This window comes from Homalodisca vitripennis, chromosome 2 (assembly GCF_021130785.1).
Source record: "Homalodisca vitripennis isolate AUS2020 chromosome 2, UT_GWSS_2.1, whole genome shotgun sequence".
Lineage (NCBI taxonomy): Eukaryota > Metazoa > Arthropoda > Insecta > Hemiptera > Cicadellidae > Homalodisca > Homalodisca vitripennis.
Genome location: NC_060208.1, coordinates 10,441,332 through 10,463,020, shown reverse-complemented (window position 1 = coordinate 10,463,020; position 21,689 = coordinate 10,441,332). Strand labels below are relative to the sequence as shown.

Genomic DNA, 21,689 nt, shown 5'->3' with positions numbered 1-21,689 from the left:
ACATAAAAGGAGACAACATTTACAGCTTTTGTCATACCAAAGTGTGACAGGTCAAATTATGACATTTAAATATTCGCGGGGAATTAGCAGACTGTGACGTAAGTAAATCACATGTTATCGGAATTGAGATTTAAATAATTAATAATGGAGAAATATATTAAACTTTATACGGGAAAAGATTTGATTAATTAAAATGAAGTAAACATAACCAAAATTCGTTTTTACAAAAGTACCAAATAAAATTACGCAAAAAAGCCAATTGTGGGATAAAATGACTTGCGTATTGATGACATCAGAAAGCACATGTTGCAAAAAATTTAAACAAAAAGCTATAGAAAAATAATAAAAGAAAATAGAAAGACTTAAATTGATCAATTATAGTGAACGTGATAAATTTAGATAATTATGAGAAAAGAATTAAATTATATTCAATCGTGAAGACGCTGATTTGAACGGGGAGGGGGATGAGCATTGTTTGAGCCGGTACGCTGGGTTTTAGCCGGAGAATCCTTCTCCTTTCTCTAGAGCTGAAGCAGGGACGTGTACTCGTGTAGATCCACCTGGTACAGTAGTGATGCAATACGAAATTGTGCAATAGTGCATTAAAGTTATAATCAGGGATGGGACATTGTTTTAGTGAATAAATTAACAAAGCAAAGTAGGTACAATTAGTCAGTATCACATCAAAATAAATTGACATCAGTGATTTGCTTTGTTTTTCATTGACTATCCCATCTGCGTAGAAGTGTGGTAAGTAAAGAAAATAAGCTTTAGCTTAAAGAATATTACATTTCAAAACTTATTAAAATCAAAATGATTGATGAGAACCCAGTGAACACTTTGTGAACTTTATCATGATATAAATAATCATATTTATCAGAGCCTTCAATAGAGTGATATTCAGTTTGAACTATCATTCAACCTACTTAAAAAAACCTGAGATAAATATAGACCTAGTGCTAGTGATATATAAAGTGTAGCCTTCTTTCATTAACACAAAGTACACTTCCAACAACACCACAGACATTGAAGTTTGATCATTATTTATATACCGACTTGGAACAATATGAGTCAGCCAACAGGGGACCACAACACTCGTTAAAAAGCTGGTCGTAAGCAAGTCGCACAACCAACGAGGGGCAACACACTTAAAAAACCGATCGTAAGCAAAAGCTCTTACTATTACTTGGCCTGTAGGAGCGGTTCACACAAGCGGGAATTGTGCAAATAATCACAACGATTTTTACATAATGCTACTGCACTTTGAGCTTAGGAAAGAAGCCATAATTTTAAAAAATTATTACCAAATGTCCGAAAAATCATTCTACGAACACATGCGGAATATTAACTTGTTTCTTGATTCCACAACACAGGACTACACTCTACTTCTATTATAAGCCGTTCAAAGTTTAAGTCGCCCTTTTTTAACAGGTAATAACATCAGAACTGAAAAGAAAACACCTGTATTCGAGCAGAATTGAGACGCAAGAACCGGCAATAGACGAACACGCCCTTGACGCTAAACACTGACCATAACTACACAAATATTGAAAATTTTTGATATCGAAAAGAAAAGGAGAAAAATTAAAACACGAAAGAAGAATTACACATCTATCTAAATTACAACAAAGATCCTCACAACATTTTAAATAGCAATCTAAAAAATAAGACAAACCCAATCTGTGAAAAAATTAAAATATTAAATACAGAATACTAATCAAAATTACAGCTGTGTCATAAATTTAACATGTGTTTAAGTGGTCCACATATGTATATTTACTTGTTCATTATCTATTTAGAGGTTGGGAGTGCTGATAGCCGAGAGCGAGCGGTCTGACGTTGGACTTTGAGTCTGAGTACAGATAGCGTGGGTTGGAATCCTGTCTGTGACCTTTGCACTTTTTATCAGTACCATTGACCTTGTACTGTATTGACTCTCCCCCTTATTCTGCTTGTTAAGATCCTCGCACAGGCCAGTGACCCATGAGGACGGGCAGAGTAAGGCTTAAAGGGGGATTGGCTTCTCCTTGTTCAAAAAAAAAAAAAAATGTTTATACTGATGATGGTATAATACTGAAACATGTCTGGGTTTTAGTTGACCATTCATTATTCTAATATATATATATATAAATTTATCGAAACAAGATATTTTCTTTGGCTAACGATTTTTCTCCCTTAAAGTGTAATTTACCCCATGTCTTATTGTGTCAATACTGCACAATATTAAGATAAAAGTCAGACCTGCAACAGAGACGAAACCAGCTGACAATCTTGGCTCATAGCTGCTCATTGGTTAGTGCTGAAGTATTTTTCAATGTCCAGTTACCTCATAATTAAATGTTTTTGGAACAAGATATTTTATCAACTTACGTTCCTTGACTAAAGAGTAATATACCAAATCCGCTAATTCTGTCAGTATCAAGTGAAATAAAAAAGTGAGAGCAGCTATTAAAACTGAACCTACCGACGACGGTCATTCATGGAGAGTTAAGTGCTCGTGTCTCTTTGGTTGTAGTGAAGATCTTTAACGTCCAGTTAGTTATATTATAAAACCAAATAAATTAAGAATCATTCTTTGCCTGGCACACATCCGCCCCCGCTCATTAGTTGATGAGCATACATTCAAACTGTGTTTTCTTCAACTCTAATTATAATAAAACAATAATTGAGATATTGATACTTGTATGAACTCTATGCTGAAGTACACTTAACGGAAATATCATTTTCAATCAAAACATGTTTCTCCCAAAAGACCGTTCAGTCAAACAGTGATTTCTCCAGCAAGCCAGTCAGAACCTCCTTTTTGTTCACGTGATTCTCAGCTGTCAGCAGCGTTGGTAGTGTTTTCATTGAGGTTATGGCTATTTGTTATTAACCCTAGTGCTTTGGCCCTGCAAACTTCCTAAATTGGTGTGCCCATTTCAAGACAGTTTGCCGGCCTTCACATTAAAATATAAAAAAATAATGAAAATATATACGTATAGTTACAAAAATAAACTGTTGTTTTAAATAAATGCTCTATTACAATTTGTAAATATCAAGAGATATTTTTCTTCTAAATTTGTTGTGTGTAAGAATGGAAATCAGCTAATTTTTTTAAACAAATTGTTTTTTATAATGCAATATATGTGCTTTCTTCTCTGAATAATTTACCCAAGCGTTTTCACCAAATTTAAACTAGATTCTCTTGGTAAAATTTAGTTTCAATACTTTATATAAGTTTAAAATCATCATAATTACCAGTAATGCAAAAGCTATGAATAAAATAAGCCACAACCAAGTTATATTTTTTTTCCTTCTTGAAAAACTGCACCTGAAGGAAAAAGCACGGTTTGAATGTCGCCTAATGCCCAGTTACACCCTAACGTTTAAATATAAATTAACAATATATATATATATATAAATAAATTTAAAAACCAATAATTTTTCTGTATTTTTTTAATCAATAAAATTAGGTTAAGATTTGAATGTAATTAAACCAGAATATTTTCCCCATTTATCTCTTGTACCGTGTAGTTGTATAACTATGTCTTCTGTATAACTATATATTCATTATTAAATTTGTATAAAAATCGCAATAGCCTGATTTAATTTCAATAAAGACCAATCACAAAAAGTACCTGCTCCATCAGGACTCAAACCCGGATCTCTAATTTGGTGGGCAAGAATGCTACTTCTATACCACAGACCCCTTACTTTCATTATTATATTGTTTTATATTTGTCACATTTGTTTAAATAACCAAACTAATATATGATTGGAGGAACAAATTTCTTATCAATCAACTTTTCACATTCATTAAATCTGTATAAACCCTGGTTTAATTTCAGTATAAATTGAATCGCAAAATGTACTTGCTCCGCTGGGGCTCGGAGATATATATACCTTTTTTTGCTATAGATAGGAGTATTTAGAATTTTTCAAGTAGTAAATGGTATATATTCTGGAAGTCCATTTTGTGATTTATGTGATGAAAGTAGAAGATGGATGATATAACCTAGTTCTTATAATAACCATTTCTCTGAAGCTCTGCATATTCCTTAAAAGAGTGATATTCTTGGATTACATTTTACGTTATCAGGGACGTTCTCAAAAGGCTAAAATATAATATGACGCTTAGTTTGAAAACTGATTTGAAATTGAATTTAAGATGAAAAATACAGGGTTTGACTATCACTCATAAGAGTACATTAAATCATATAAGACTAATGGATATTACAATTAGGTATACTCATGGGGAAAAAAATACACATTTTTATAAAATAATAAACAATTAGTTATAATTTATTCTTATAAACTAATCACTAAAACATTACAAGAGTACTTTAAATTAAGTTTTAACTGTTGAAAGACAACAGTATATTTTAGACAGAGTGGAAAGAACACAACACCAATTAATACAGTATTGTACAACTTAACTTAAAACAAAACTACTATGAACAAGTAAAAAAACAAAGTGATGCGCATCGTAAATACTTTTAAAATCTATACAAATAGATGAGTCTGTGCTTCACGCATTGACCACCAAACATTCGCGCGCCTCGTGTACAATGTGTGGTCTCGACAAACTACTTACTCGGATAAAATTGAAGGAGCTGAATTAAAAAATACAATAAAATCAAAGATAAAAAAGTACTGGTACTAGCCATGTATATAAAAAAAATAATATCCATTTCTGAGACACATTGTTTTCATCTGTAAACAGTGAGGTTCCTCCACAAATCACATTGGAAAACTGTACAAATACGAGCCGGTTTAATCCGAATCTTCAATATCAAAATCATACTTTATCGGTTTTCTCGTCCTCCCTGTCGTCGATCGAGCAGGGGCTTTGGCCTTCTCGTCACCGGAGCTGATGATGAAGTCGTCTTCACTGTCTGAGTTTGCAGCTTTCTTCTTTTTCTAAAAAACAAATAGGTTAGTATACATTTTTTATTTATTAAGCAATAAACAAGAGTACTATAAACAGTAAATATTAATAAGCGTGTTTATATGTTTATAACCCCAATAAAAAATATATAGTTGCCTTTATTTCAGGGTTGCTACAGGAGTCCAATAATGAAATTCCCTGACTTTTCCCTGATTTCCAGACCAAATTTTCATTTTTCATTTTTTCCCTGACTTTTTTCGACGCAATCCCCAGGGTTTTTGGCAATTAATGGGTGAGCCAGCCGAGCCACCTCGGCTGCCTGCTTCATGCGCCGCGTCGTCTGCAGGCTTGGACTCGGCGCTGCGGCAGTAAGTTTATTTGTGTAAAGGGATTTTATATTTTTATTTTTCCCTGACCAACGTCGAAATTCCCTGACTTTTCCCTGACTTGAGATCGGATTCCCTGACTTTTCCCTGATTTCCAGTCCTGTTTTTTCCCCTGACTTTTCCCTGACTTCCCTGACCTGTAGCATCCCTGTATTTGTATCAAATTTATTAATTTTCTAATTTTTCTAGAAATGTATATGTATTATATCAAGTTCCATGAAAGATTCCCTTTGAGTAGTAGCCAATCGCAAAGTAGCAAATCGAACAGCTTATACCAACTGTCAAAAAAACAATTAATTTGGACACAATACCTATCAAACCAAATATAAGCCTGAGAGTTCAACTCAGCTATGCTCAAGCCCAAAATAGGAGGCGGTGAGAAATTTACCACTTTGGGTAATATAATCCAGATTTTATTTTCATACCGATCTCACATTAACATTTTATTTATGAAACACCACATATCACACACATAGGTTAAAGCGCATTCAGGAACATGGATGTGCTCAGTAATTAAAGTTTATCTATTATTACACATATAAAACTTCTCTTGTGTATATTAATCAATACTGCATCAAATTAACACGATAACTCATTAAAGTCAATGATTCACTAATAATTTCTAAAATACATTGTATTAAAATGTGTGTGAACTCTCGCAGGTGTGGCTCGTTCAGGGTCTAAGGCCAAAATGAACTTCTATGGCCATTTCAACATCGTACCCAAACGCTTTTTCCGCCATAACAGGAATCAAATTTACGTTTTGTAATACAAATTTAGGTTATAATGATTTAAATGTAATACGTTCACGAGGTAGTTATTTCAGCCTGTGGGGTCGAGACTAGGTCACGTGACGTGGCCGGACGATTTGCCACCACTAATGTATGAATAAAAAACCAAATTCGGGAATACTCACTGCTTTTTTCTTGGGCTCTTCACCGAACATGTCATCGGAGTCAGAGCCTGCTGCTTTCTTAGGCCTCTTCGTCGCTGCTTTCTTGGGCTTCGCTGTCTCTGCTTTTTTGGGTTTAGGGGCAGCTGAAAAAACAACATAAATTATTATATCAGAATTGTTACTTGAACTGATTGACGGCCGGGAAGGTTGGTACGTTTTGAAAGCAGGTAAGCAAAACTCGCTTTAGACTTACTGAGGGTAATCGCAACTAAAGAATGGCTCAACGAAACAATTATATGAAACCAAAGGAGACCTGTGGTTCTAACCAGTTTTTCTGCAAATGGGCGAAACGGATGGAATTTGTCTTGGATACACAACAGATTTGAGTGTGTCAAGTCACTCACTGTATTGTATCACATTGTTTTTTAGTCCAAGGAAGCACTCATTAAAAATAAAACAATTTCCGAATGGTATTATCGGACAGTAGATGTTGCCAAGGTCACAACACAGCTCAGGTGAGCCAGACAGTATTGCATGTGATCAAGGAAATATAAATTCTCTTCAAAGAGAAATATCTTTCCTCTGTAATAGAACTCATCCTATGAGTAAAATGGGTGATTTGATTAACCAGTTCATCCAACTTACTTGCATTTTGGCATCTGATTTGTAGGTTTGAAATTTTCAGCATTTACAAGAGGAATCTCTATACGAGGTATGTTAGTAGAAAGACGTTATTTCGAGATATACCTGATGTAGTTGTTCACTTGTGGAGTACTTTCTTTAATCATCAAAACATAATTCAACTCAACGTTCACATTGAATCAACCTTTTCCACCGTAGCTACGTTACGTGTAGAGACATGAATAGTTTGATTTCCAAATGAAAAATGAATAGTCGAATAAAGTTGGTGTGCTATCAAATGCCTAATCAATTGCTTGGTCAACCGAAGTTTGATTAGCATCAGTAATTTAAAAGTGTCATCAATACTGACTATGAAATGTTGAATCACAGTAGAATCAATGTACGATTCAGCCTTGAATAAAAAGCAGTTGATTCCATTGTATATGCAAATGGTTATACAAAGAGCCTGAATAAATATTACCCACAACAGTGATTTTAAATCATGGATTGGCAATAGGCATAAATGCTGCTTCACACACACAAACGTGCGCGTGCGCGCACGCACAAAACATTGTACTGTAATTAGAACTTAAACAACAGAGTTGTGCTTAAACAATAATTCATCTTGCATGCATATCAAATGCTTTAAACTCACTAAGACTAAAAAGTATAAAAGAATTAGAAACTAAATTGTTCTGAAAATACAAATATTACAGTGGATAACGATTACTCGAATTTCGTGATGAATAACAAATTAACATAGTTTCAAACAACAGTTATTTATCTTTGATATAAAAATATATTATACGATAAAAAAAAAAAAATAGCGATATTGAAAATTTTTAAAGATAGTCCGTGTTTAAAACCAAACAATCTAAAAGTATATCTACTTACGTTTTGATTTTTTTACAGGTGAATCTGGTTCTGTGCTATAAGTATCGACTGTTGTCTTCTTCACTGGTTCTGACATCAATAACGAGTCAAACAGGGCGTCCCTGTCTTCTTCCACCGCTGTGGGGCAAAAAACCAATCATTTTAATTATTGCTGTGTAGTTTTTGACCGGGATGACACTCAAGTAACTACTGTTTTTGAAAAACAATAACAGTTGCAGAAGTCCTTGCAGGTTTATCTGTTAGGGAATTTTTAAAAGTGTAACGATAACATCTTTTTAACCCTAAAGTGCTATGTTCACTTGTAGTACTGCATGTTCTTTAGGAGTTTTGCAAGCATATGTTGAAAATAGATTGTAAGTATAAAAAAAACTAACACATTGTTAACATATTAAATTAAGAGGTTTTGAGATAAAAGTAAAAGTGAGAGTAATTAAAAATAAATTTCATCAAAAATTGTTTAAAATTACCTCTAGAGGGAGGTTGTTTCATTCCAAAGTCCGAGTCACTGTCATTTTCACTGGTAGCAGTGGATGTCACCTTTTTGGCCTTGGGGGCAGCTGTAACAGACACAATACCTCAGTAGCATATACACTCATTGTGCCTTAACACGTTTTTGGCACTCACATTATATTTCCTATTGTCATTATACTAAACAAGAATCAATAAGAAAACTGCAGCTGAATACATCTAAGGATAGTATCACAGATGTAAAACACATTATAAAAATAAAAATTTATTTACCTTTACTTTTAGTTTTCTTGGGTGCAAAATCGTCCTCCGAATCTGAGTCTGATCCCTTCTTCTTCTTGGGCTTGGGTTTTGCTGGTGCTACAACAGCGTTTTTATTGGTTAATGATAGAACAGAATCATAAAATAAGAGATATGACAAGAGAAAAGACTAACAAGAAATTCGTACAAAAGATGTATTATTCCTACTGTTAAATCAATGCGGTCATATTCAACTAAAAGCACAGTTTAGTTTTAAGTATATTAAGTATGTCTTATTTAATTAGTCATATTAAATTTAGCTAAGAGGGAGTGAGAGACTAAACTGCTGTTGCCCCTTAATTAACTGTTCCAGCTCAACGACCGGCTTGGCTAATCAGAAGTTCACCAAGAGAAAAATGAAAGAGAGGTAGAAAAGGACAAGACAGATGCAGTAAATAAGTAGTTCCGGTTTTTCTTTCTTTTTTTTAAGCTGAGGCACCATTTCACTCTTTGGAACCATGTCGAGAGGAATACAAAACAAGAATAATGGTATTCAAAGAGAACCCGAACACATTTTTTCTTACTTACAAAAAGAGGCTGAAAATTATGGAATGTTAGAAGAATTTAAGAATTTACATTATGCTGAGCGAACTGTCCGTTTCTGTGAAATGTAAAAATAACAATGATCTTACCTTTCTTGGGTTTCTTAGGCTCTGATTCTCCATCTGAACCTGGCTTCTTCTTGCGGCCACCACCTGCCTTCTTCTTTGGTTTCTCATCCTCGCTGTCTGATGGCACGTTGTTCTCTGAGCTGTACAATGAACAACAATTTGAGATAAAAAATAAGTTATACTCCTCTAATTAATTGTAAATGATTGGGCAAACATGATCTTGTACAATATAAAATATATAAAGCATGTAAAATTGTATCACAAGAACTATAAAATAAAGTACACAATTTCATCTATTTACTATATAGCAGAATCTTGTTGAGTCAGGCCAGCTGATCCAACATAATACAGATTTAGATGAACTAGAATGAAAAACAATGCCCTAGGAAACTACCCCTCCCAGGGAAGACTTTGTTTTTTCTAGAAGTTACTTACTGGAAGTCACCGTCGTCAAGGTCATCATCAATTTCCTGTTTTATATCATCTCCATTGAGTACAGCCTCGTTGTCCTTCAGTTCCATTTCTTCATCCGACGAGGAGTTCTCGTCGAAATTGAATTTTATGTTGGCAGCTGAAACACGACACAGTTACAAAAATGAAACAGATATCTCAATACATACAAATTAAAATGAATAAACATTAAGTAGAATATATCAAAGGCAGTCATTTAAGAATAATAAATTATTAGTAATAAGTTATTCTAAGCTATTTAATTGTAAAATATGATCTTGTACAAGAGAATTTAAATGTTTATCTTCGATTTAACTTACATTAAAACAAAACCAATATTTAATACTTTTATTTTTTTGTGAGGCCTTTCGATAGCGAGGCTATTTTTATGTTTTAATGTAAGTTAACAGTAACCAATATAAGCTCCATCAACAGCATTTTATCCCCGATATTTGGGAGGAAAAATAATTCCCAATACTAGAATAATAGCTTTAATAATTCCCAATAATAGCTTCCAGAAAATCAACCCTTTTCACAACTAATTAATGACGAATGAAGCATGTTGGAAAAATAAACACTGTTTATTTTGTTTGATATATATATATATATATAAACCAAATAAATGAATAAATGGCAAAAAAGTTATTTTTAAGGCATTCACTTCTTTAGCAACATTTAATTTTATGACATAGATCTTGAAATTTGTGTATTCTAATTAATCTAACAATTTTAGAGTGTTTTCCATTAACATGTTGTATATTCTTAGTAACATAATATCATTAATTGTTTAAGTACTCCCTTTTCTTAGCATGCACATCAGTTTCCATTTCATTAAATTTCACAACTTTCTTCATATTATTATTACTACCACACATTATTCCATTATTCATCTAAATTCTAATAAGTCAAACAAATCTGTGAAATGGCAGGTAAAAATGTAGAAAGCTTTAACAAAGTACTCATTACAATACCTTGACAGTAGAAAACAGAGGTGCATGCTTTGTAATTAATATGAATTTAACAGAAGATTTCACTGACCAGCAGAACGTCTTGCAGTGGTCCTGACGGGAGTAGACTTTTCAGGTGGCGACTGATCGAAATCGCTGCCAGAACTGAATGATCCGTCGTCTTCAGAATCACTCCAGGGGTTTCTGCCCTTCTTCTTAGGCGAGCCTTTCGTTTTTGGTTTTGACTGTTTCGGTTCTGAAAATACAGTTCCAATGAATGCCAGAGAAAGTCAGAAAAGGTATCAAAACCCAAAAGCCATCTGCAATCTCACCTACATTGATCACTTTGTCAGTAAAAATTAGAACAAACACAAACATAAAATCACTTAAATTTCCTCACTAGTAAAGTTTATTTAGAATAATCAAAGAATGACACATACTCATTTAATTTACATAACATATAGACTTAAAAATTATAAAATTATTATGACAGTGAAAACAATTTATTTTTGTACCCATTAAAATAGTGTAAAATGTAAATAAACAATGCACATACCCCAAGTTCACAAAATATTCTCAAAGAAACAGGAAAAGACTAAACAACCGACCACATATTTAATCACATTTAATCTAGTAGTAATAAATATGTTTTAGGTTCCTTTTTTTACTGTTCAGAAAGAATCCGAAATTGAACAAGCCACTGTGATTTAATTAATGGAGACTATGTTGGGTAAATTTTCTGCTGAATATACACTAGCGGTAAGGGTACACAAATAATTAAAACTCAATATTTTTATTATTTGACTCAGATTCAATTGATTTTAAGACTGACACACTCGGAGTAACAATAATTTTGCAACGGCAAGTCTTGGACAAAAAAATATTATAATATTTGTTTAACTATTGATGTGTAAATTTGAGGTGATCAAAACGACTACTAAATATTTTATTAATACCAGACTCTAATGTTCTATAGGAATACTACCAATTGGTGCTGGGAACAGGAATATGAACCTCACCCATAGAGAACCAGCCAGAAGGGATTGTGTTTTATTCCTCGATTACTCACCCTTCTTCACTCCCTTAGCTTTCTTCATCCCTTTTTCTGGTGAGTAGCCAAGTTTGTCCACAAGCGACTTCTGATCCTCCGCTATCATGTCAAACTCGTCCTTGTCATCCGGTTCTTCTTTTATCTTTTTCTGCAACCAAATAAGAGGTATCACGTGAGCAGATTTACAAAAGTTTATTTATACTTACCATTTGTAACCAATATACTTCATTTTCAAAATCTACAATTTAATTGCATTATGTTGTAGATATGATTTTTACGATATCATGTATTAAATAGTTTTAACCCTTCGTGAACAACCTAAAATGAGCAAAATACAACTTCCTGTTATAAGAAGTAGTCAATTCTGTTGGTCAGTCCCGCGACTGCCTTCCAATTTTTAAAATTATATTTTCCATGATTACCTATGATAGATTCAGTTTTAAATGATTTATATATATTTTTTTAATTGATATGGTTTAGATCCGATTTTGCGTAAGATATTTTGCATGAAGGGTTAAAAAAGGATGAAGATGAGAATCATAATACTAAGACCAGTTTAAGCAATATGAAGTTACTATGAGGAAACTGCGAATTTATAAAATGCCAACTGCCTGTTTTTATCAGCTATTTATTACCTGTGGCGTGCACCATGATCATTTGCACTTCCATAACCCTATGTAATTTGTTATACATTATTTTAAACAAAGTAGAGAAGTGTTTTAAGTACTTGACACTAAGGACCAGGAACTGATTGAGATGTAGTTAATCTAAATAAATAGATCGTACAAATCAGCAGCAACAGTTGTCTACACTGTCAACAGACACGAGCAAAGGCAGTGCCTTTAATTTTATGTGTCTTTCGGTGAGTTCAACTAGTGAGTTCAACTATTCATTAACACTTTGTACCCTGGGCCCTTAATACATGTTTCGGCGTGGCTCCCTGGGGGTTTTATGATGCTTTTAAAAAATTCTGTGTTATTACAGTAATTATGTTATAAACTCATACTATATATATTTTTAAAGATAGAGATACATACTTTTTTAAATGTATACAAATATAAAGTTTATTTTCAAAATAAAATTATTACATAATATTGAATGTTATGTAAAAATACAAAAAAAGTTTTTGCTACATAGCTTGTTAGTTCAGGTAATTCGCCTTAGAGTGGTAATTTTTAAAGTACAATGGTCTGAATCAAATACAGGATCTCGCAAATTTTCGTTTAGATCGTTCATAAAATCAATATTTGGTCCCAGGTGTGTATCAAAATCATCGTCACTTTCCGACTCGCAGTCAAACAAAAGATCGCGAATTGCATCACTTTTGATTTCATCACCCATATTATTTAAACTCGAAAATAATAAGTAAATAATATAAAATAAAATCAACGGAAAGTCTAGAAGAAAGAACAAAGCGAGTATAAATACAAAACAAAACACACGGATAACCTCACATTGCTTGCATTTGCCTTTACTTCATTCAGTAAGAAACTAAAGTTATGATTATTTACAAACAGTTAAATTCACATTTATAATACATTATAATAATATTTGCTTCAGTATTTGTCGGCAAGATTTGTAGAAGACATCACTAAGACTTACAACAACACACAACGTGAAACACAACAAAGCAAACTGACAGTACAGACGATCAGCCGCGGCGCCTACGATCAGCTGTCTAGACTCGCTTGTAGTACGACGATAAATATACGTATTTCATTACTAAAACGTGACCCAGGGATCTCAAAACCAACAAATACGAACTTAGACAACCAATGAACATAATCAAAATGTTTGAATCCAAAAATAAGATGACTGAGCTAAATAATACAATTAAATAACACGACCCGAGCTATACTCGGGCGCCGGTAGCAGGCGCTGCCGACGCGGCCCGACCTATACTCGGGCTCAGGGTACGAAGTGTTAAAACTGGTTCTTTTAATTTATTTTAATACAGTTTTAAAGTATTATTTGGAACTTACAATTTGTTCAAGTACCTATCTTCCAAAGGGAACATTTCAACTTGGATCACCTATACGTTATATTTTTTTATACTAAAATTTACAAAAACCTCTCTGAATCCTAATTTATCATTGATAAATATATGGATATTATTAATAGAGTATGGTGTTTACTTTATTATAACAATTATAATAGAATTATACATTGACAGTAAGTTTATATTACCGTTCTCTTCCCCTTGTTCTCCTTGGCCTGAATGGCCTTTTCCAGCTTCTTCTTGGTTTCTTCTGGGATTTTCGGCTCGACTCGACGGCCCTTGGGCGACGGCATGGTTTCAGCTGCCAACTGCTGTGCCTTCTTCGACATGGTGGCGCCAGGCTTGAGCTTGAGAGGTTTCTTGCCACCTGTCTGCGACGATCCTGCCGCCTCCTCCAGCCTCTCCTGAGTCTCAACCTCATCCATCTGCCACAAACGGACAGTGTCAACTCACATTTTAAACTTTAGGTCAACATTCAACTACTTCATAAATATAGAACTGTAATTGAAAACTAATAAGGATTGAAAAACTAAATTAGAAAGGACTTCATGATAAAAAAAACCTAATATTTCTTGAAAATTATTCTTGTATTCTTACCAATTATTTTAGTAAAGTATAGGGTGTATAAAGGAATATATATTTATATACCATTGTTCTCATTAAATTAAAATATTACGAGAAAAGAAAACACTTTATTTGTAAAATGAAATATACTTATTTTGTTTATTTCTTAATTTGTACAAAAATGTCCGGCTAAAAGTACAAATAAATGATAAAGCAATATTAAATACTATTTAAAGATTGATAAATTGCTTCAATACACACCTGATTTGTGGTTGAAACAAGGTTTGGCAAAATAGTTAGACAAACATGATTTTAGTCACCGTTTATCTAATGAAATATATGCATTGATTTAACTCACAAATTCATATTTTCAATGGCACCTCAATCATGTTGAAAAATTGATCAGCATGGCATTCGCAAGAATTAGCATAGGTACATGAGTTAGCTAATCAGCATAAGCTAGAAAACTAATTAAATCTATTATTTTTAAACCTCTGCCATAACTGTAAGACTATTTATAGAATATTATATTCTTACTTTCTCAAGAAGATTGTCCAAGTCCTCGTTCCAGATAATTTTAGGGGTTTTGGCTTGCAGAATCCTCAGTTCGGTTTGCTTTTCGTCTCGTTTCCTCAGCAGTTCGTCCTTCTTCTCCTTGGTCAGACTCCACATGGTCATGCCCAGCAGGTAGTCATAGTCTGGACCCTTCGTACTTTCCTCCTCCTCCACCTCCTCCTGGCTATCATCTCCCTGCTCCTCCTGTAATATATTTAGATAAATCAGCATACTATTACAAATTATTAATACAGAGTAGTTTGTGTCAAACCACATTTATAAGACTTTTGTACCTTTTACAACGGCTCATAGGCTATTGAATAGAGATTTACTAGAAATATTTTTGGGGGTTCCACTGTTCTATTTTCTGAGAATATGGCATCTTAAATGCATAAAAGTTTAATGTTAAAACGCTACAATACCAATTCCCAACACAAGACCCAGACACAGCCATAAATAAAGTACAAGGCATGGTGCAGAGAAAAACTGCACGCGATTCTGTAAACATAGACAAGGCAACTTCCCCTGCTGGTGATTATAATTATGCAGACCGATGTTTTTACTCATGGCTGTACAACTTTGGCCTACTCCCGTCGCACGCACACGTAATCTTACTCATCCTTCCTTGAAAACAAGGGGGGAATCCAATGACCGCATAGTCTAAAACTTTATCAGTGAGTCACTGACAGCACAAGTTCCATTCCTGTCTGTGTGTGTTTGCACATTTTAACAGTACTGTCGACTATGTACTGTATCAACTCTCCCCTTCATCTGTTTCATACGATTCTCGCCATGAGAACGCACCCTATGAGGCTAAAAATGGGATTGGCCTTTAAAAAAAATAGCAAAAATATATGTGAATGAGGAGTTTCTTAAATATGGAAATATTTGAGATGGAAATGAGTATAATTAGTCAATGTTGAATGTCAATCCTGAATGTATTAATTTGATGAATTCCAATTTCTAATGTCAAGTTCATCTGCTTGCCATCAATTAGTGGCATGGAAAACCCAACCCAATTCCAATATACCAGAGTCCAACTTCAGTGTTGCAGGTCCTTAAGACCAGTTCCAGTCAAATACATTGATCCTGACCAATTATTTTAAGAACAGTTTGTTTTTTAAGTCTTTTTTTGTATTTAAAGAAAAATATTCCTCTGGTTAAGACAATTTCAATTAAAAAAAATTGTTATTCAATTTATAATTGTTTAAAAATAAACTAATTTTTAAAAAAAACATTAAACTAATATGCTGGTCTCTCAGCAGTATTAGGCAGTTGTGCGCTCCACTTTCACAAGTGGCAAGGGCTGGTGGTGTATGAGGCATGTACATACGTGAACTGTGGGGGGGGGGGGGAACAACCTTCCTGTCACTCTCATGGTGCAAGTACTTTTGTAAAGTGGCTTTATATATATATATATATATATATATATATATATATATATATATATAACCACCATTTCTGAAGGTGGAATGCTCTCTCAGTTTTCCTTACTTGACAGCCCCCAAAAGTCTAAACACAAGCACATGATAATTAGATGATCACTAAAAGTAGATACCAGAGTTAGATCGTTAACCACAAATTAACTAATAGAACAAAAATTATGGGAGTTACAATAAAATTTAGCTTGTTTATTTTTTTGTCTAGACATATAAATAAAAATATTTACAAACAATAATTATAACATTAACAACAAATGCACTGTAGCTGACATGCATACAAACAAACACGAACGTCTATGACTAGTACTGTTACAGATTTTTTGATTATGTTACAGTCAGATTTTATTTGGAATGACTAACATTTCTAAAAGGTTAAGTATAACCAATTTAAGCATTTAATAGAAAGGAATTGATTTCAATGAGGTTTAAACACTGGTGTTTACAAAACAGAGAGGGGTTTCAGATTTAATGAGGTTGGTTCTTAATCTAGGACAAATTAGTTTTCTTAAGTTAAACTTATGTTAAAAGTAACTTGTTTCATATTAAAAACAAATCACTATATTATTTAATTATGTATGTTTTTACAATAAATTAGAATGTTAATTTATTTAACCTCTTCAAATGTTAATGTTTAGTTAACCTCTTCACAAAAATCTCGTTGCTTAATATTCAGGTTCTGGAGGTTTAAAGTGTTAAAAAAAACCTTCAGACAGGTTTTGATACGTATAATTGGAATTTCCACTAAACATGCTATTAATAAGTGCTAAAAAATATTTTTGTTTAAGGGTTTATAGAGCTTGTATCATTTTTGCTAAGAAAATTTTCATCCCAGCTACCCTGCACTCAAAGTAAGTTTTAGACATAGAAAGCAATACTGAAGGCAATTAGAAACTGATTAACTTAAGGTAATAAAAACAACTATTAAAACTAATATATTCGAGAAGCCCTCAAGCACAAACAATAAGTAAACGGTTTGGAGCAGAACACCACAACTAGTATCTTGGGAATAGTTTACAATGCAACTTTATATTCAACATTTACTGTAAAAACATCTATTCCGACATTAATTTGACAACAAACATGCACACACACAAACATTAGTTACGTACCCCGCTCATCTGCAGCCCAGAAGCAAAACAATTAAGCAATGTTATGTTAATGATACAATTGCGGACATATTTCTGACAATACTACTCGTATATGAGAAAGGAATGGGTGCCTTGGAAAGGAACGTTTTAGAAAGTTAAAAAAAAATCAGGGATAGGTAAAAATTCAAGATTCCAAATAAAATATGAGGCTGATCTAAAATTATATTGACTTGAATGGAATAAAACTCAAAATTAGAACCATTTACCATTGTTTTTTTTTTTATTGGTGTTGATGTAAAGCAAGATGATTAAAAAATAGTACTGATTCAAGAGTTTAAGTTTACACATTTTAAACTAGACACAGACAGCCCTTTTTAACCCTTTGTGCGCCGCCGCTCCCGCGCGCCGTCGTTCACTAGACCGCCAGACGTTTGAGCACCGCACGGATCCAATATCGCCACGGCAAAATCACCCGTTTTTGCATGGTCACATATTAAAATTACATAACTTTCGTAAATTTTGAGCTAGCCTTTTAGTTTTGGTTTTGTTTTTGAGGGGAAGAGATGTACTTTCAGTTGATGTAATAAATTACAGTTTTATTATTTTTTTTTACATTTGTTTAGTAGTATGTATGCCTGTCGTAATTAAAAAAATAAAAAAATATAAAAAATAAAAAAGGTCCAAAAACACACTGAATAAGTAACTTGGGCTCAAATAACGTTTTTTAACCTAAAAGTACGTATTGTTTTGAGCATATACTAAAAGTTACAAATATATTCCACAGAAATTGCATAAAATAATGTAATTTAAGTAAAATTCAAAAATTTCAAAAATTCCACTGTAGGATGAATATACACTTGTTACTATAGAAACAAGTAAATATCAATATTTTATAGTTGAAATGAAGCAGAGCAATACAATTCAAAGTTGATATAAATATATTTTATATATATTATGTTTAAACTATAAGGACAAAGACGTAAAGTTCACAGAGCCATTATAGTGGCCCGCGGCGCTCAAGGTACCGCATACAGCGAGCCACTATAGTGGCTCACGGCGGTCAAAGGGTTAATAGCAAGTAGTGCAAAATTATTTAGTTTCAAAGCCCATTCTGAAATATGCATTGTATAATTCAATGTTGTTGTTTTTTTATTATTATTTATTAATAGTGAGCTGATCTAAATGTTACGTTTCATGAATCACATGAATGGAACTGTCAAAACACGACAATTGTAAATCAATGGATTAATACAAGTATTACCTCTTTTTAATCAACAAGCAACGTGAATACAATTGTTTTATCTAAAATAAACTTTGATAGGCATGGGGGAGCTGGGGGAAGTGAAAATGTAATATATAATTAATTTGTGGAATAATAACAAGCAGACTTAAGCCACCAACCTCTAATCATAAACATAATATACTATACTAGTATATTTTGTTATCGTAATACAAATCTTATTTTAGACATTATTTTTTACACATTGAATTCTGTGTTAAAGAGACCTGAACATTCGAAATAAACAAAAATGTTCATGTAATATGTTTCTGATGAGCTTATTATCTCATAATGATAAATTTATTCATCAATTACGCTTATTCGAATGATATTATGTTAGTTTTAATAACAGATGAAAATTATTTGGTTTCACCTACATTAATAATACAGTTATGTTCTCTTTCTCAAAAAAAAAAAAAAAAGTTTGTGTTATCCGCAAGAATTATGCAAATTGTTTCAAGCCTCAAACATCCCAAGAATTTTAAGTTTGAATAGGGTCACGGCTTTTAAAAATGTCGATTCAGACATCCATCTACCACATTTCAGTTCAGTCTTTAATCACCAATAAAGGAACAACTTTAATAATAAAGAATTGCTCTTCTCAATTTCTTATAAACTTTTATATAATTTTACGTTTTAATTCTATATTGAATAAAATTCTGAGGTGCATTATTCTTCAATTATAAGAGCATTCATTAACATATTAAATTTAGAACAAAAATGCTAAAAAAACATTTATTTGGCGTAATAAAAATATTACCACTACAAGATTAGGACATCAGCTGAGCCGAATAATGCAGCACTGCTCTTACAAGAGTATTTGTTTGTTACAACAAATATTTCAGCACAAAATTACGATTACTGATCAAGTTCAATTCAAATGTCTAATTTTAAGAAATAAAATAAACATATTTAAAAACCAGCAATTTACTCACCAAAACTGCTTCCCTGTCTTGCTTCAGTTTCCAAGCTTTTACGGGATCGGAGTCGTAACCTTTCTTGACCAACTCTTCAATCATGGCCTTCTTCTTTTTGTTCTCAATGGTCAAAATGCCATCACATTTCTCAACGATGAACCTGAGGAGTAACAAGTCCGTAGTTAATAGTTAATATTCTGACACGTTTCTCAAGAATGGATATAAGAAGTAACAAAGCAGTTACAGCTTAAAAGAATTAAACTAAAAATAACAAGGTAATCGTTTATTTAATATGCCACCACAATCTTCAAAAAATTAACCTGAAACATTACGAGATTAATTCAACAATTGTATAAAGTCATTACATACATTTTCAAAATTTTAATAAAAAAGTTAACATCTAAATGGTTTTTGATGAATTAATTCAATTTTGTCCTGAAATACGTGATAAATTTCCTCGTTACACACTATTTTACTTTTATGAGGTTTATGTTTCTCGGACAAAGCATTTGTGGCAATACATTTATTTCAGTATGCATGCAGTTATTTAAATGTAAAGTTTAACTGTATTCTTTGGATTTATTTTATCTGTAAAGCAAGGTAACTATAAACGACATTAGTATTAATCACCTAAATATACTGTTAATAGTTCTCGTACATTAAATTTGTATAAACAGCAATATTCTGATTCAATCTATTGAAATTTAATCAGGCTATTGCCATTTAAACAAATGTAATAAATGTAAAAGGTTGTTTGACAAGTATTTGGTCTTCCGATCATAATTATGTTAATTTGGTTATTAAAACATATATCTGACCTAAAAGGTTAAATACAAAATAACTGAATAGTAAAAAGGTAGGACCTCTGTGGTTTAATAGTTCTCATATATTTAAACCAAAATATTTCGCATAAAGGGAGGCTAAAAGGAAAAAGGTAACTCTTTAAAGGGTTAAGGCAAAGAAAATTTGTCAGTACACATCTGAAGGCTTTGCCTATAACATGGGCTGGAGTTAAAAATTGTGTTATTAATAGCATCTCAACTCAAATTCAAAAATGTTACACTTCAGAAATTTAGATTTTAGTGTCTCTCTGCCAATGAAAACTTAAATACACAATGATTTGTAAATGCTAATAGTTTATAATTTATATTTAACACACAGTGCCTTCAAAACATTCTGAAAAAGTTTCTTACAGACTTACAAGTGACTTTCCTATCTCTCGGAAAATTGTTGAACTATGTAGCTTTAGTTGATTAAAGATCATTTGCTTGCTGAGGCCAAAATCGGAATTTGCAAAATGGAGCAATGAGCTGCAATTAAATTCAGTTTTAAATGCGGTAATACTGCATCGGAAGTGTATACAATGATACACACAGCACATCGCGATGAATGCTTGAGCCTCCAAAGGTGTCAAGTAGTTTTTGTGTTTTAAAAGTGGTCATCTTGAAGATGATTTAAGAACAGGTCAACTGTCAGTAAGAAATGGGAGTGCCGATGGCCGAGCGATCTAAGACGTTGGACTTTGAGTCTGAGTTAGAGATAGTGCAGGTTCGAATCCTGTCTGTGACCCTTGCACTTTTTATCAGTACCATCGACCTTGTACTGTATCGGCTCTCCCCCTTATTCTGTTTGATAAGATCCTCGCACAGGCCCTTGAGGACGGGCGCAATAAAGCATAAAAGGTAATCGGCTTCTTAAAAAAATACAAAAGAAAATGTTGAAAATTGAGTGCACTACTCGCTGAAAATCGGCTCCTTAGCAACAAATTAATAGTCGAGCAGATTGGTATGGTAGTGCACAAGTTTTTGGAAAAAGGAAAATTGCGTGAATAATTTGTTTTAAGAGCAGAAAGAGCAGCGAGTTTGAGGATTAAGGAACTATGTGGAGCAGTGACTGACATTAACTGTGGTGATGAATTGTGGAGTTTTCAGTGAAATCCGTGCCAAACAGCTGAATGGAGGTATCCAGGTGAGAGACACTCTCCAACGGTATCTTCACGGGAATATCCACAGAGGTTTATTTTACATTTAAACACATCACTGCTTACCTGGCCTGGTTGCTTAGCTTGGCCGCCTCAGCCTGCAGCATCCCCTCCAGGTAAGCCTTCCTCTTCTCGTAGTACTCCAGTCTCACCTCGTAGAACTCTGTGAGGATTGTTTTGATGTTTTCGTACTTTTTCAGGACATTGTCCTTGTCAAATGCGCACTGAAACATTAGAAAAGTCAAACGAAAATTAATACAATGACTTAAAACTCATAACACTCAGAGATTAAAATCTGTATAACGGATCTAAAACTATTATGGCATGTGTTATGCACCCGAATACAACTGGATAAAGACTAAAAACACAAA

At 33.1% G+C, this 21,689-nt stretch overlaps 1 protein-coding gene across 2 annotated transcripts in view; it reads right to left on the bottom strand.

Annotated features, from left to right (window-relative positions):
* Positions 1–4,252: 4,252 nt before the first annotated feature.
* The window catches only part of LOC124353540 (DNA topoisomerase 2-like), a 49,842-nt gene continuing 32,405 nt past the window's right edge, over positions 4,253–21,689 (bottom strand). The window contains exons 18-31 of one of the 2 annotated variants that reach the window (XM_046803425.1): positions 21,385–21,542; positions 19,356–19,497; positions 14,594–14,815; positions 13,681–13,917; positions 11,512–11,641; positions 10,534–10,698; positions 9,481–9,616; positions 9,067–9,185; positions 8,408–8,494; positions 8,134–8,223; positions 7,667–7,783; positions 6,173–6,294; positions 5,954–5,955; positions 4,253–4,902 (exon numbers count right to left, since the gene is read on the bottom strand). In XM_046803425.1, coding sequence (XP_046659381.1) covers positions 4,788–4,902; positions 5,954–5,955; positions 6,173–6,294; positions 7,667–7,783; positions 8,134–8,223; positions 8,408–8,494; positions 9,067–9,185; positions 9,481–9,616; positions 10,534–10,698; positions 11,512–11,641; positions 13,681–13,917; positions 14,594–14,815; positions 19,356–19,497; positions 21,385–21,542 — 1,842 coding nt within the window. In that variant the 3' untranslated portion in view covers positions 4,253–4,787. The remainder of the gene's footprint in view (positions 4,903–5,953; positions 5,956–6,172; positions 6,295–7,666; positions 7,784–8,133; positions 8,224–8,407; positions 8,495–9,066; positions 9,186–9,480; positions 9,617–10,533; positions 10,699–11,511; positions 11,642–13,680; positions 13,918–14,593; positions 14,816–19,355; positions 19,498–21,384; positions 21,543–21,689) is intronic. The other variant, XM_046803424.1, reaches the window with a different exon arrangement.